The 16,062-nt window shown below is 55.1% G+C and overlaps 1 protein-coding gene across 4 annotated transcripts in view; it reads right to left on the reverse strand.

Annotated features, from left to right (window-relative positions):
• Nucleotides 1-6,879: 6,879 nt before the first annotated feature.
• The window catches only part of CNTFR (ciliary neurotrophic factor receptor), a 216,199-nt gene continuing 207,016 nt past the window's right edge, over nucleotides 6,880-16,062 (reverse strand). For 3 of the 4 annotated variants that reach the window (XM_071802309.1, XM_071802310.1, XM_065860716.2), the window contains 3 exons: nucleotides 10,875-11,055; nucleotides 9,015-9,159; nucleotides 6,880-8,114 (listed from right to left, as the gene is read on the reverse strand). In XM_071802309.1, coding sequence (XP_071658410.1) covers nucleotide 8,114; nucleotides 9,015-9,159; nucleotides 10,875-11,055 — 327 coding nt within the window. In that variant the 3' untranslated portion in view covers nucleotides 6,880-8,113. The other variant, XM_071802308.1, reaches the window with a different exon arrangement.

Here is a 16,062-nt window from a genome sequence, read left to right on the forward strand (position 1 = left end):
CATTCTGGTCCTCCAACAAACCCCTCCAGCTGTCTGGAGCCAGCACAGATTGTGGGACGTGTCTGGTGACTGACGGGGCCTCAAATCCACATTTATGTGAGATGATATCAAGAGTTTTAATTTTTTTATGAGCGAAGGGTTGGAGGGAGGAGGGGATTCCCAGGGCGGCTTGGAGGGGAGGCGGTGGTGCATGCATATGCGTGTGTGAGACACGTTTCGTCCCATTGACCCCCAGCTGCAGGAGTCCTGTGCAGATAAAAACAGCATCTCGTCACCTCCGAGTGGTGGGGAGCAGCTGGGGAGGAGGTTGGACAATGGCTGCTTGCAGCCTGCCTGGAGTAGGGATGTGGCAACAGGGCTTGGAGCTGGCCCTCCAGACCAAACTTGCTTCTCAGCCCCTCCTGCACATCACTAAAGTCCCCTCCAGTCCCTGCTCATGGGGTTGCTCCAGGCTCAGCCCCTTCCTCAGTAGATGGGTCCCTGGAAAGCTCTGTTGAGTTGTTCTCCTCCTTCCCCAAGGGAGAGAGCACTCAACAGAGCACCTGAGCAGGACTTTTCCAACATCCAGAGCCTGGTGAGATGCTGTGGCTGCTTTCAGACCACACCAATCCTCTCAGAGAAGCTGCTCTCCTGTACTGCAGCCTCATGGGCAGCATTTGGTGCATACTGGTAGTTTCCACAGGGCACCCTGCCTGCAGATTGCTCGATTGTGCAAACTTTAGTGCCTAGCCCTGCATGAAACCATGGAGGAACAGGTCAGAGTCACCAATGCTTTTCAGCTGTCCAGAAAATTGCGGATCCGGTGTCAGGCAAGAACAAGGCAGAAAGTGAGCCAAGGTAAAGCCCAGACACCTGGTCCTAAGTGTCCTGTGCTGGGTGGGATCCAACTGGGAATGGACCTGGAGCAACTGCTTGGCCAGGAGATCTTGAAAGAAGGTGCTACCTGCCTCCTGTACACTCAGGGCAAGTGGTTGACCCTGTCCTCAGGACCACCTCAGCACCAGGTGACTTCCAAAGGTGGAAGAGATGTCCACAGGAAGCTGGGAGCCATCAATGCCATCAATGACCCATGGCCGAGGCTGTGAGGTGGCCCCACCAAGGTCACACACTGCCATCCCAGACTGTGGGATGGGGAGTTCTAGGTGGTGCCTGGCTCTTTCGGTGGGAAGATCCCATCCCCGCTTCCCTCAGACAGTGGGGATGGAACAACCTCTCTCCCAAACCAGCCGCAGTGCCTGCGTGCAATGACTCTCACCCGGAAAGGGGGAGGAGGGACGAGGCCTCTTTGTAACCCAATCTCGTCTGTATGGGCCCCTTTGTTGTTATTACATTTATTTATTGATCCCCCTTGGGAAAACCTTAGCGGTGCTGGACTTGCTGGGGCTTTATTAATGGGGGTGGGGGGGCGAGAGAAGGGGAGGGGGGCCTGAACAGAGCGCTCGGACCATCTGTTCCCACCAAAGGGATGGAGCAACAATAGCCATGTTTATAAAACTCCTCTGCAACTCATTGTGTTTGCGAAAGGAGAACTTCCACATCAAAGACCGTTTCCGCTCCCACTGCTCGGGGGCCCCTCCATCTTCGAACATCCTGCAAGGATCACCCCATCTTGGTCCCCTCCTCCCCCAGCCTCAGCATCACCCATGGGGGGACTATGGTGGCTGGGGACACCCCAACCCTGGCAGGTGACCCCGAAGGGAATGTGCATCAGTCTGCTTATATCCAATGGTCCAGGGGAATTTACCAAGGGGAGGTTCTCCTGGAAGCAACAAATCTCTTCCATAAGGCACTGGATAGAATTTTCCAGGCGCTGGTGGTGGGAACACCAATATGCCCAGTGCTGGTACAAGGAGACCTATCCCCAGGCCAGTTTCATGCAGTCCACTGGAACACCAATGCTAATGAAGCTGATTTGGTTTTGCTCAAATTTCAGATGTGGAAAAAAAAAAAAAAGAGCAAAATCAAAAACCAAAGAAGTGAGTGGGGTCTGGCCACGTCAAAGCTGTCTGATGGGGTCCTCCGTAATGAGACAACTCTGTTTGGCTTTGCTCTAGGCTTGTATTAGATTATTTGTTACAATCAGACATGAAATAAAGGCCATTAAACAGCAATGAAATACTTTGAATGAACCAGTATGTTGTTTTTTCTTCCCAAACTAATCTTTATGGAGGAGATGAGGGTTTAGATCTGGCTCTCAGATCAAAGCTGAATGCCTTCCTGGGGACTTGGACTTGTCAACCATCTCCTGACCACAACTCAGTCTTGTGGCTGGGGAATGGGCTTGTCTGGAGTAAGTCTGTGGGCTGGAGGTTTGGGACATGTCCAGACTGTCACATGTCCCCAGCGTGACCCTGAGTAATGGCATGTCATCTCCTGGGACTGTGGCTTCTTCCCTGTCTGCTGGTGCGTTACAGCGGTGACTGTCTACATGGGCTGATTCATACATGGGTCTGTGACTCTGCTGGGGTTCACGTGCGAGGAACAGGGGAACTTCGCCTGGGGATGTGGGAACATCCCAGTACAGCCTTGGACAAAACTGACACCTCAGTGAGATGCTGCCAGCCTGTAGGAGGGCAAGACCCCAACCCAGTGGCACTTTGTCACCCAGTGGAAAGGCTCCTCTCTGCATCACCTGGTTATTCAGGGACCTGATTTGCAGCCTACAGGACAGGCACCTGGACAGCAGGCTGGTGGCTGGGCAGGCATGAGCTGTCTCACACCTTCAAACTACCCCTTCCACCCTGCAGCAGGGAAACCTTCGCAGGGACTGCATGACACCTTATTGGGAAGTGGCCCAAGACCCTGTGGCTGTGTCCTCTTGGCTTGTCCTCCTCCAGGCTGCTGGAGAAGACCTGGAAGCAGTCCCTGATCACTCCTGGCAGGGTATAGGAAGCATGCTGCTCTCTCCCAGCACTTAGCAGCATCCCTGGGAACTATGAAGAAAAGAAGAAGAGGAGCCCAGACTTCTGGGAGACGCTTTCATTTCATGCCTAAGCCACTACTCCGCTGTGCAGCCACACGGCTCCATTAAGTCCCCTTCTGGCTGTCTTCTTTCCATCAATCACTCTGTCTCCACGAGCAGCCCAGACACCGGATCTGGGTTATAAATAAGACAATCAATCAGTGATGCTATTAGATAAACAGAGTGGCAGAAGCCAAATTAATGCTTGGCTTTTTCTTGAAAGGGAGGAAAAAAAGAGTCAATTGCTTATTAGGGGACCCTGGTGTGGTCTGGTCTGCATGCTGCAGCTGAGCCGGGTGGGCTGAGCTTGACTGCTGTGTCTGCATGCAGGGATGTTTGGGATGCTGCGAGCAGATGGTCAATATGGGTCACTCTGGCCACAGCAGGCAGGGAACTGGGGAAGACCAAGGGTGGTGAGGGAGGTCACAGCACTGGGGAGGTGACAGGGAGCTGGGGAGGTAATGGTGGGTGCTGCACAACCAGCCACAGTGTGGATCGAGGGCAGGGTGGTATCAGAGCTGGTCTGGGGGTGAGGAAGGGCATGAGGCTGCAGGCAGAGGTGTCTGGGGACCAGGGACACAGTGCCAGGCCAGAGGCTTATCCATTCAGGACAGACAGGAAAAGAGGAGAATCGTAGCCTGGCCTGGAATGTCTCCAGGGGTGGGGCATCAATGACCTTCCCGGGCAACCGGTGCCACTGTGTCAGCACCCTCGGTGTAAAAAATGTCTTTGTGGCTTTGAGTCGTGGCTTTGAGGCTCATCAAACAACAGACAGCCTCTTCTGGAGAGGCATCAAGTTCTGATCTGGAGCCACCAAGTAATAAGATGGTCTGAGGCTGTCCTTTGCATTTGGTTGTGACCATCTGTCACATCTTGCTTCTGCAAGCCTCTGCTCTACAGCGTTGTGGGGTTGCCCATGGCTGTTGTTAAGCCCAGGGATCCCACCTGCAGCTCAGTCTTCTTCTCTGTGTGATGTTGGCTGAATCCCTCGAAGTTCCTGTACTCATTCCTGTACCACTGGTAGTAGGCAGGAGTCTTTCCTCATGGTGGGATCCTGGTGTATGAGCCATGCATCCTGTCACTGGGGAAGAAAAACTTGGGAGGAAGGCTACAACCTGCTGAAGGCATCCAGTGCCACAGCCCTGTACAGGAGATGTAGGCATTTTCTGATCCAATATGCTGTGATTTGGGGTGGGCTCTTGTATTTTGTTGGAGTTGACACCATTGGGTTGTCAAGTGAGTTGAGGACCAGGGGAGTCTGGGCTCCTTTGAGCTGACTCTATTTGCATCCTCACTCCTCTCAGGGGTTCCTCTTCTTGCACTCACCCTGGAGACCACCTTTCCACCATCCCCTGTTGTTCTCACCACCACCTCCCACCTCTCCCTGTTGTGATAGAGGAGTATGTTTGCACCTTGGGGACCAGGTTTACCCCTGTGCAGACCAGCAGCTCTGCCAGCTGGCTTGATGGATCTCACCTAACTTTTCCACCTGGCTCAGCAAGATGCTCTCAGGCTTGGGTCTGGCTCTGTAGCTCTCCGTGCGCTTTTTCAGCAAATGAGCCTGTCTTCACACCCCTCTGCCTCCTCACTCTCACCTGGGACTGTCTGACGCTCTGCCGGAGCTGAAATGCACAGCACCATGCCTGCTGCAAAGTGTGATGCCCCATTGAAGCCAAACAACTCACTGCTGTCAGCCTGATTTGTGATAAATTAGCTTTGTGATAAATAAGTTTGTTTTCATCCTGGGGGCTCCAGGCTCCTGGATGGCTGATGTGGGAGCAGGGAGCTTCTTAGACGGTTGGGCTGGGGAGGATGAGATCTTTGCTGGCACCTACCTCCGGGAAGGACACAGGAGGTGCAGTGATTCAGACCCACTCCACCACACAGCCCATCGCTCAAGCAAGGGGGTTTCTGCTTCCTTCCAGGCCTCACGGCCAGGAAATAGCTCCTGCTTTCCAGCCACACTCCTGATCCCTCTCACAGAGCCTGGGGAGCTCAGTGCAAGGCTGCTCTCGCATCAGCAACAGCCGAAAACAACACCTAAGGTGGGATTTACTGCCACATATGCGCTGGGAAGATGCAGGGACCCGTAGCGCCTGGCTGATGTATTGGATTTCAGGTTATGTGACGCACAGGTTTCTCTGAGCACTGTAATTCCCTCTTTCTTCCTGTATGGATTTATACTGCTAAGTGGATGGATTTTCTGCTTGGCAGGGATGATCCCCTGGGACCTTCCCCAGTTTGCAACATCTCCGCACATCTGTATTTAATATTGCTGGGGCACTTCACGAGTGGGATTTTATGATGCCCCTTGCTTAATGGACTGCCATTTAATCCAGCCAGCCACCACAGAGGGGCTGATGAATGGGAACCCAGAGTCGGTGGTAGGCTGTGTGGTGTCTCTGGGTGCTGAAGGGTGCCTGGGGCTGCGTGACAAAGCCACCGCTCTCGGATGGCTTCTACAGCTGCCCTGGTCCGCAAGAGCATCACTCCCCTGGTCTCCGAAACAGCTGAAGAAGGACCGGTTTCCTCTGCTTAATAACCTGAGACAGCATACCTCTGGACCAGGCATGGCAAACCTGGGTGGAGATGAATGCAATCTGTCTGTCTGGGATGCTTCCCCCAGGCAAGGGCTGAGCCTGACATTTTCATCTCTATGAGCCATCCCTTTCTCCTGCCCCGAAGAGCCATCTGCTATGGTAGATTACCCCAGCTTTTAGCACTGTGAATCCATAATTAGTGCATAATTAATTACCAGATGTTTTTAACACTAATGAAACATTAATAAATGATGGAGGCATGTTGTCTGGTAATGGAACATTAACCAGTGAACCAAGCCAGCACGTGGGGCAGTGCTGCTGCCAGCACGGCTGAGCTGGAGGCAAGGCTGCGTGGGACTGAGCTCTCCTCTAGCATGGTGAAAATCACTGCAAGTGTCTGGTGGGAGCTAGTGACCAGCTTGGTGCCGCCTTTCAGCTTTGCAAGCCGAGGCTGTGGCTACTTCACCCCCATCCATCCATCCATCCATCCATCCATCCATCCATCCATCCACCCACGCATCCATCCATCCGTCCATCCATCCATCCATCCATCCATCCATCCAACCACCCACATCCATCCATCCATCCACTCATTCATGCATCCATCCATCCCTCTCTCCTTCCCTCCATCTCCCAAGTGGAGAGGTGCTGCTGGGGCACTGGGCAAGCAATTTGCTTGAAAATAAAAGAGATTATTTTTTCTCCAGGGATGAACTGCAACTCAATGACCTCTCTGCTCCAGTTGGTGCTCACAAGCCAGGCATATGGGGGGAGGCCAGACCCCGACACAGAGTGCTCTGCTGTGCTCGTCGCCCTCACGCCAGATCCATGTGAGACCTACCCTGATAGAAGTGTAATTCAGAGCATCTGGGCCAGTGGCATTTTCCTAATGTGAAATTATTAATCAGACAAGGAAAGTGCATTAATTGGGACTACGTGTCATCTCCAGCCGCTGGGCTGCAGTAGGGCGCAGGCAGCTCTCCATCCTCCTGCCTGACCAAGGTGTCAGGGTGCAGTCAGAGCTTGGGGACACATGGGATCCCCAAGGGGCTGTGAATGGGGACATGTGGTGTCACCTCATCACAGCAGATGTGCCACACGGGCTGGTGGCAACTGTCCCCTTTACATCACCAGGGGGCTTCCAGGGGTGAAAATCCCTGTTACACCTTCTCAAGATGTTCTGAAGGACAGTTTTTGGGTTCCCCCACCCCCTGGGAAGCTGACGCTATGGACTCAAATCCTGGGGTAAGTTCCAGGGCATCTGTGTCCCCTTCTCACTGACATCCCCCACGTCCTCCCCATCGCAGCCAGCATCATGCACAGGAGCAGGCAGATGAACCCACCTGTCCCAGCCGGAGGGGAAATAACACCCAGAGCTGCCAGTCATCATGAAATGAACATTTAATGAAGACCGTCTCTCCTGGTGCGTCTGTGTGTGCGTGTGTGCGTTGTCTCTGTGTGAACTTTTTTTATCCCCTCTAGTTTGTTTTTTTTTTTTTTGATTCTTTTTTCTTTTTTTTTATATATATACATCTATAAAAAATTCAAATACAGCATGTCAACAGTGGGAATACTAGGACGTACGGTATTAAATACTGCGCTTGGGTCCAGGCAGGGGCAAGAGGAGGTGTCTTTACAAAACAAGGCTTGGGGCAGGACAGGGAGGAGAGCAGAGCACGCATGGGACAGCCGGGGACAGCGGGGGACAGCAGGGGACAGGTCTGCAGGGCTTCAGCTCTAAAGGCAACGGCAGAGCTATTCGGCTTTTGTTGGAGAATGAGAAAAATGTCAGTGGGGGCGATTCCCTGTATCCAACGTGGTTAAAAGTTTGGGGGTGATGTGGGGATGGGGTGGGGGTGGTGAAGGCTCCTGTAGGGTGCTGCGGTGGGGAGGGAGCTGGAGGGGCAGCTCTTCCAGGTGCTTGGCAAGGGGCAGGGGGGTATTATTGGTGTTTATTTTTTTTTTTCTTCTCCATTAAAACCCTGCCAGCCCCCCGCTCCCCACCACAGCTGTGAAAGCCACCAGTTCTTCCCCCCATCATTCCCTTGGAGGAGACCAAGACACCCCACCTGTGCACCCCTCCAGCTTTGCCACATGGTCAAGAGCTCGGGGGAGCGAGCCTGGTCCTTGGGGTCCCCCTTCTGCCACAGGGGGGTACACAGCTGGGAGCATCATTCCCCTCACCAACCCCCCCATTTTCATATCCCCTTTTCTCGGTGCGCCATCATGCTCCCTGCCACCCAAGTGGGTGGTGGGGTGGTGGGCACGTCTTTGGCGTGGGGGGGTTAGCTGTATGAGCGGGGTCCTCAGCTGCGGCACGGTGCCTGGGCTCACTTCGCCTTGCTGGGGAAAAGGGGGACGGGGATCTGGGGGGACAAGTGCGTCTCCTCGCTCCAGGCTGGGAGAGGATTTCGTGGCTCCCTGAGGGACAGCGGCAGCTCTGTCCTCCTCTGAAGCGATGGCAAGAAGCGTGATACGTCCTCAACGTGTGCAAAATCGAAGAAATAAGAGACTCAACCTGGGAGGGGATGGTGAGGCGGGGGGTGGTGGTGGTGGCGGTGGGCGGTGGGAGGGTGTCTGCGCTGGGCTGCGATGGACAGACAGACAGGGATCTGCAAGCAAGGAGGAGAGGGGTCACCAGTCCTTCTGTGGGCTCGACCGTGCCCGGTCACCGAGGGGACACACAGAGAAGAGTTTGGCCATTTTCCACAGGGAAACACATCTCTTCCCAGAACCACAGATCCCAAAATCATGCCCCCTCCTCCCAGGACCAGACCTGCCCACCCACTCTGGGCTGTGTTCCACTGCCTCTCCCATTGCTGTGGTGAGTGTCACACATGGAGGTGACACTGCACCCAGGGGAGCTGCTTTGTGATGGCTCCTCCTTGGGCACTGAAGGATGGGTGGTATGTCCCTTTATCCCCAAAGTGACACATGTGGCTGCTGCCATGATTGAACCCCCAGTCTTCAGGTAGCATGGATACAGTGACAGTGCCTGAGGGACACACTCATGAGACAGCAGCCCAGGCCCAGGGAGGAATTTGGGGGCTCTCCAGGCTGCCAGTTCCATTCTGAGCCAAACCAAGAATATTTTTGAGATGTGTCTTTGAATTTTCTGATCTCGGACAATTTTTTCTTCCATTGCTATGCAAAGGCCTTAGATGTCCGTGTGGTTTCTTGGCCTCTTAAAAAATCCGCACTGTGGAACAGGGAAGGCTGCTGAGAACGAGGCATCAAAGACTGACCCTTCTGCAGGCTTTGCAGAAAACGTTTGAAAAGCCATTTTTGAGATCTCCACCAGAACACTCAATCTGAAAAAGCATCCAGATTTGGTGCATTTACAAAAAACTGCAAGAAAACCCCAAATGGCTTGCTCTCAATGACCTTCACCCAGAGCCTGGTTAGAGCATCCCCTTCCCAACCACACCAGAGCCCCTGGGTTTCCCGTATCCCTGTCCCACCCCCAGCACCCACACCCTGTTTCTCATACCTGCGGTTTGAGAGATACTCACTAAATAAAGAGGACACCATAGGCAGCCAAGACCAGTCCAGCTGTCCAACACACTGCCACGGCCCCGCTGCCCACCACAGCGCCCTTGTCACAGATCTTGGTAGTGGGAGGTGGCATGAAAGAGGAGCTGCTAGCGCTTGTTGTCTCTGCAGGGAAGGAGAATGGATAGTGAGGGGAGCTGGGCTGCCCTGGGATGTGGTCGTGCTCTCCTGCCAGTGGGGACATGGCACCGTTCCATCCCAAAATTTCCCCTCTCACTGCCATTCCATGCTAGGACTGATCGAGGGAGATGGGATGCTGAGCCAGGGGACGGTGTGGTCCATGAGACTTTCCCTGCTCTAACACTGGACCTATTGCTCGGAGATGATTGCACCACTAGGCAGAGCTGGGCATTCCTCCTGATCCCAACCTGCCCAGCTCTGTGCATCAGCTCTGTGAGAATTTTGGCTAAGAGGCCATGACGACATGGCTACAAATGCTCAGCAGAGAGCATCCCCCTCTCAGGGAGCACCCTGGACATGGCTGCAGCTGCTGGGCTGGCTCGCAGGGCTCATCCTCCTCTGTAGAGGACCAGATGCGGTGTCTGTGTCTGCAGGATTGCAGGGAGGGCATGGATAGGCAGCAAGTCTGGGGCGGCTTTGGTCACATCCAGAGGGTCCTAGAGTGCCCCATGCCAGACAATCTGGGGGGGACACTATGTGCCACAGGGGATCTGTCCTCGCATCTTTCAGATTCCACCAAAGAGTCATGGTGAGGCTCAGTCCTGGGGCTAGGGTGTCCCCCACCAGCCCTGCATGGCTGCAGCCAGCTGCATGCACATGTGCGCCTGCGCAGGGAGCAGGCAGGTTGCATTTGAAGTGGTATTTGCATTGAGCATGATGCAAGTGGATATAGAAGCAAACCCCATGCACTGACACCAGCACGATGTGCCTGCACTCCTTGTGGGGGTTTATCCCCCTGGGGACGAGGGGTTGCAAATTGCTGGTGCTGCCTGAATCCCCTGGTCCTTTAGTGGGTGCTTTTTCTGTGTGGGGGGGTGTCTCTGTGTAGGAGGCACCTGCACTCACTACATCGCCATGCAGGGAGCACAGCCACAGTCTGCAGAGGTTCGTGCACAGCTCTGGCAGTGCACAGCTTGCACACACATGCGGGATCTACACCCTCAGCCAGGCAAGAGCTTGGAGGATGGGGGGACTGAGCATGTCCCCCTCCCCACACGCACATCTGGCCAGCTGACATGCGTGACCCTGATGCAGAAGCCTGCTCACTGTCTGTCTGCACAGCAGTGCCTCCCCTTGCCCTGCTGACAGTGCCAGCCGGGGGAACTGGCACAGGGTCCGCTCCAGCCCTTCTGGGAAACCGAGGGCTGATAACGCCCATTTGGACACAGTCCCAGCTCTTTCCTAGAAACAGAGGCTTGTCGACTTTGTGGCTTTTATTCTGAATTGGCGTCGCTCCGAGCCATTGTGCGGGGTCGGGAGGTGTGGATGGGTGTAGGACTGAAGAGGGAGGGCTGAAGGTTGGGCAGCGCTCCAGGGAAGAATAACATTAAATAATGAAAAGACAAAAAAAAAAGGCAAAACAACCCCCAGCTTCATTGTCAGACCCCAAGCATCCTGGTGAGGACGATGTCGGGGACAGGCAGGCTGAGTCAGCGCCCCTCAAGCCACGGTTGTACCTGCTGCCAGAGCCATGGGTGGGGGCAAAGTGTAGGGTGAAGGGCTGCAAGACCCCCAGGTGCTGGGGGTATCTCCTTGGCTGGGGAACAACCTTGCAGGAGCTGGACAGGGGGGACCCTCAGCCACTACTCCTGGGCCTCCCCCACTGTGGGGACAGACTGTACTGGAGCTGGGGGTCTCACCTGTGATTTGGGCCTCCGTTGTGAGATGCTTAGGCTCTTCTGTCCAGGGGGTGGCATGGACGGCCACGCTCCAGTCACTCCACGTGCCAATGTCGTTGTCTTTGGCTGCCACCTGGATGATGTACTCCTTGCCAGCATAGGCATCGGTGATGGTGTGTGATGTCCCGTCCGATAGCTCGACCTGCGGGCAGCAGTGGAGGGGGGAGGGCAGTCAGAGGAACCCCTGGCATTGGGAGGTGTAAGACGATCAGCACGTTTAGCTTGGATAGAGGATGATAATGAGACTTTCACAGCACTTTAGGAAGTGCTTTGGGGTTTTGGGCAGAGCCACGAGCACAGGACAGGGATGCAGGGGGAGGATGCTCCAGCTGCAGCTAAGCCAAAATTCTGGTGATACCCCCGTCCCGCTCCCAAACTTCTGGTGCCGGAGCAGAGCTGCTTCCTCTAGAGGTCACCAGAAACTAGCAGATGTGCAGCCAGGCTCTGCTTGGACATGTTAGGGTGGATGGGAGCTGGACATCCATGGCAGTGACTGGGATGGGTGCACAGGCTTTCTGGGCACCACTGACAGTGCTGGGAGGAGGCTTCCCCCACCAGCATGCCTCTGGCCACCCTGCTCCTGAGCCTGCTGGCATCCCACCAGATTGGCTTGCAGCCCTCTGGCTGGGCCCTTGGATAAGGATTAAAAGACAGTCCAGCTGTCTTTCCTAGAAAAATTCCCTCTGTCCTGTTGTCACCTCTGCCTGGGCCACGGGAGGTCCTGCCATCCCCCTGGGGACGTGGCTGATGGTGCAATGGTTTAACCCCAGACTGTGCCCACACCTTCTGTGGATCTCTGATCTACCTGGAGCTCGCCTCAAGGACAGGGGGAGGCAGGTGCCCAGTAGAAATGCATCCCCATCACAGAGTCACTGGTCAGCAAACACAAGCAGGTGACAGAGGAGGAGGGCTCAGTACCCAAGTGACCTTCTGGGCATGACGCCAGGCTTGGCCTTGGGGTCCTGCAGGCACGGAGGAGACCAGGGCAGGAGCATCCCACAGAAGCTGCATGGGAGATCACCCTCCACCCCGTCTTCGAGGCCGAGGACTAATACACTGCCAGATTTGTACCCCTCACACTGCCTTGCATGGCATGGGGGGGATGTGAGGCACCCCTCATCCTTCCTCCGTGCCCCAGCTGACAAAAACTGGCGGGTTAAGGGAAGGTGTGGGTCTGGTGCAGCCCATCTGCAAGTGCCAGTGCCCAGCCAGGGCCTCATGATTTAGTGGAACAAGTGGCACTTCATGGGTGGAGGTAAGTTCATGGTGTAACCTACGTGGGGTTCCTCCATATCTCCCCAGCCACCCAAGAGAAGGTCAGGCACAGGATCCCACTGCCACAGGGAGCACCAACAGCTGAGTTTTATTAAGAACTCGGTGAAACGAAAGGACCAAGATGGAGCTGAAAACTTCTGCCCAGTTGTTGATTACATCCCAAACCCCAAGGAGAGAAAAGTTGCATCCTCAGGGTGTCCAGAAACACCCAGACCATTACACCTGCAGGATGAAGCTCCCTGGCACTGCAGCTTTACATGCACAGGGATAGTGTGCATGCCAGAGACACACGATGGCCTGGCCAGCAGCCAGCACAGTTAATATCATCACCCTGCTGCTTGCAGGGGTACCCAAAAAGCAGGAACTCACCCTGAGAATGGTCCAGTCCTTTTCCAGTCTGCTCAGTACAGCACATGCAACACCCCAGCACAGATTTAATCCTTTTGGCCTGCCAACTGCAGCCCTGTCCCTGGCTTTTATACCCGCTCTGGGGGATCCCTACCAGGGAGGGGGACACTTTTGCTTCCTTGCTCCAGCCGAAAGCCTCTCCTTCCCTAACCCTCTCCTGGGATATATCCAGCCTAATGCCAAGCATGGCTCTCAGGCTCTGTGCTCCCAGCTGCTCACACCACCCAGCCTGAGCCCATAGGAGCCCCACATCTGGAGCACATCTGCAGACAGGCCTGGCTGGCCGCACTCAAGCCGTTGGGGAGTAAAGGGCCTTCTGCTGCCTGCAAGGCACAAAGCTGCTACCAAACCTTGTTGAGGGAGCAGTGCTGAGAAAGGTGTGTGTCCATTTCACTGCTGCAGATTTGGGGCTGGATATGGGGAGACTGAGTCCTGCCTTCTCTCACACACCTGGTCTAGGACTGATGACCACAGCACCAGTGTGATGCAAGCAGGAGATGCTGGTGGCTCCACCACGGTGCTCGTGCCAAGCTGAGATGTGCCCAAGCCCTGTACCACCGCTAGCCAAAGCACTGGGACATATGGTGCCCAAGGCCAGCCCTGCTTTCCAGGGGACATCTTCCCACCAAACCATTGAGTCCAACATGTTGGCATGGGGACAGCTTCTTGGCATGCCCACCAAGGGGGACCGAGGTCAGGGTCTGGCTGGAGGGAGCCTGGCACGGGGGGCAGATGAGCACAGCAACCTTGATGGGGCTCTGTGATGGTTTTCCCCGAGGTCCTAGCATGCTCAAGAAGCTGAAAGCCATCCCTGGGGTCACATGTACTGCCTCTCATCCAGATAATGCGGTCAGGTTTAGGGTGGTCCTTTTTAGCAGTTCATAGGTCCACAGCACAGTTTATGCTGGCAGGGTGCCCGCTGCCATCTTGGGGCTGGTGAAGAAAAGAGTTTTGGGCCATTTCACTTATGGGTGACAGGTGAAAACTGAAATCCTGTGAGGTGAGGCAGAAGGGAGGATGGTGAAAGGAAGATGAGAAGGATGCTGCTCCTCCTGTGGGACACAGCTGTGCATTCTCCAACCCATGGGGAGTCTTGGCTGAGACCCATCCCACCAAGCTCCAGCCCTCCTCAGCCCAGGACCAGAGCCTGAGCTGGATCAGGGTCCTCAGAGGGACTCTCTTGGCAAGCTGCTCACCCCCAGCAAGCCTGTTTCTCCAGTCTTGGTCTGTGCTTGGCCCAGGTTTGCCTTGGAAGCAGGCAATGAGCATGGGGCTCAGAAAAATGCTGGGATTATCCATCTGGTCTATGGGTCTCTCTAGGTCTTTCGACACCCTCTGAGTGTTTTCTGCAGACCAAAGAGCTGTCCTGGCCATTCCTGCCTCTCCCCAGCCACAGCCAGCCTGCAGGTGAGTGTTTGCAGATGGGGTGTCGCAGGCACAACGGGGTTCAAGGCGGTGCCTTGACCCCGTTGTGGATGTTCCCCCAGAACCCAGGCTGGAGGACCTTCCTTGCAGGACCTGGGAGGATGCTGGCCTAAGCTCCTCTTTAGACAGCAGACAAAAACAGAAGGCATAGAGGACAGCAACCATCTCTCCCCACCCATACAATCTCTGCATACAGCACTTCTGAGCTGGGCAGCTGGGGGACACATCCGAAATCGCCATGGCTGGTGAGAAAGTCCCTGGGTGCGTGCCCATAGTTCAGCACAGAAATGCATCAGCAGATGGGGAAGCACACGTGGAATGGGTCCAACTGGACACAGACAGGGAGAGTTGGGGGTGGGGGGACACTGGGGAGGTCGTGGCGGGACGGATGGACACACAGCATCAAAAGCAGAGGGAGAAATTCCTTAATCCGCGTCCCTGCCACACAGAGACAAAAGTTGGAGGGAAGCTGCGCATGGTAATTATTTTGGCTGGGGCGGTCTGCGTGTCGCTGCCTGCCTTTGTGCACCTGCCAAAAGTCACTCCAGCTGGCTGTGAAGAGCTGCCCAGATTAATGAGGGATCAGTAGCCAGTGCAATGCAGAGCTATTAGCACTGGAAAAAAAAAAAAAAAAAAAAAGAGAAAGAGAGAGAAATGAAAAAAAAAGCCCTTGAACTCAGTAATTCAGTCAACAGCTTGCTGAGGACAGCGTAGACTGGGATCTGGGATCCCATTCCTTGCTGTGGCCACATATCCCAATCAGCCTTCTTGGAAAGATAATGGGGCTGCCAGTGCTCCCCCACAGTCCCCAGCACCAGGAGGAGCCCAGGGGCCAGTGCCACATTGATGGGATGGGGACAGACACCCAGAGCAGGTGGAAGGGCAGATTTCCCAGCACTTGGCTTTCCCCCTGTCCATGCTGGTCCCCCCACACATATGCTGGTGGCCTGGGGACATCCATGCGATTCACCCACACCATGCAGCCCAACAGGGGACATCCATGTGTGCCCTCATTCCCGTCCCTGCCCACAGACTGGTGGCATTGCCTTGCAGTGTTTGTCACAGCAGAAATTAAAGGAGCCATTCACCCCCATCCTGGGCTCCTCCTGCTCCCACTGCCCCCACCCACCCTGCCAGGGTGCCCCAGCAGTAAAAATGATCACTGTGCTCTGTTCTCACCCGGGCTCTGCTCCTGCTCCAGCGCAACCAGACAGCAATTACCTGCAAACAGGGTGACGCATGGGCAGGTCTGAATCCCAGATGGCCTTTGGAAGGTGATGTGGGCCAGGACAAAAAAACCCAACCCTCCCTGCACCAGCAGCTGGGCTGGGGGCTGGTGTGTGTTGGAAAGAGGCGGAGGGAGAGAAGGAGGGATCAGATACCTCCGCCTCTGCATCCCACATGAAAATGTGTTTGCTGTCTCCCCCATGGCAGCAGAGCCTCTGCTTTCCATTCCTTGACACCTCCTGCTCCCCAGCTCAGCTGCCGGTGTGGGAAGGGGGTGCTCTGCTTTTGGGAAGCTGGCAATGTGAGGATTTGGGGCTGGTACCCCTCCATCCCATGGCAGGGATGCACCACCTCTGTGCATGCCAGGACAGAGACCACACGCCTGTCCCAGGTATTGTATCAAGCCCGGATGAGCCTGCCCTCGCCAAAACAAAAGGAGCACCCCAGCTATTGCAGGGTGAAGCCGATCTGCTCACACAGCCTGTGCCTCCCACCGTGAGCCAGGAAACACAGAATGGAACCCCTCGCAAGAGCACAGCCTGGGTCTGACATGCATCTCACCTCCTTGCAGCTTCTTTCACTTCTGGATGATGCCTGGGATCCTGGATAACAGGGGAAATGGGAACTGGGAAGGGGACAGGGCACTCCAGTGAGCTCGATTTCACAGCTTCTTTTCCCTGCAACAAGTGACCAGCTTCTGCTGCCTGGCTGCAATAAGTTTTGCAGGGACTCATGCTACACAAACAGCTGCTGTTTCAGGTGTCTTCAGTCTCTGCAATTGTAGGGGGATCCTGGCAGGCTCCCACTTGCCCTG

This window comes from Patagioenas fasciata, chromosome Z, assembly GCF_037038585.1.
Source record: "Patagioenas fasciata isolate bPatFas1 chromosome Z, bPatFas1.hap1, whole genome shotgun sequence".
NCBI classification, from domain to species: domain Eukaryota; kingdom Metazoa; phylum Chordata; class Aves; order Columbiformes; family Columbidae; genus Patagioenas; species Patagioenas fasciata.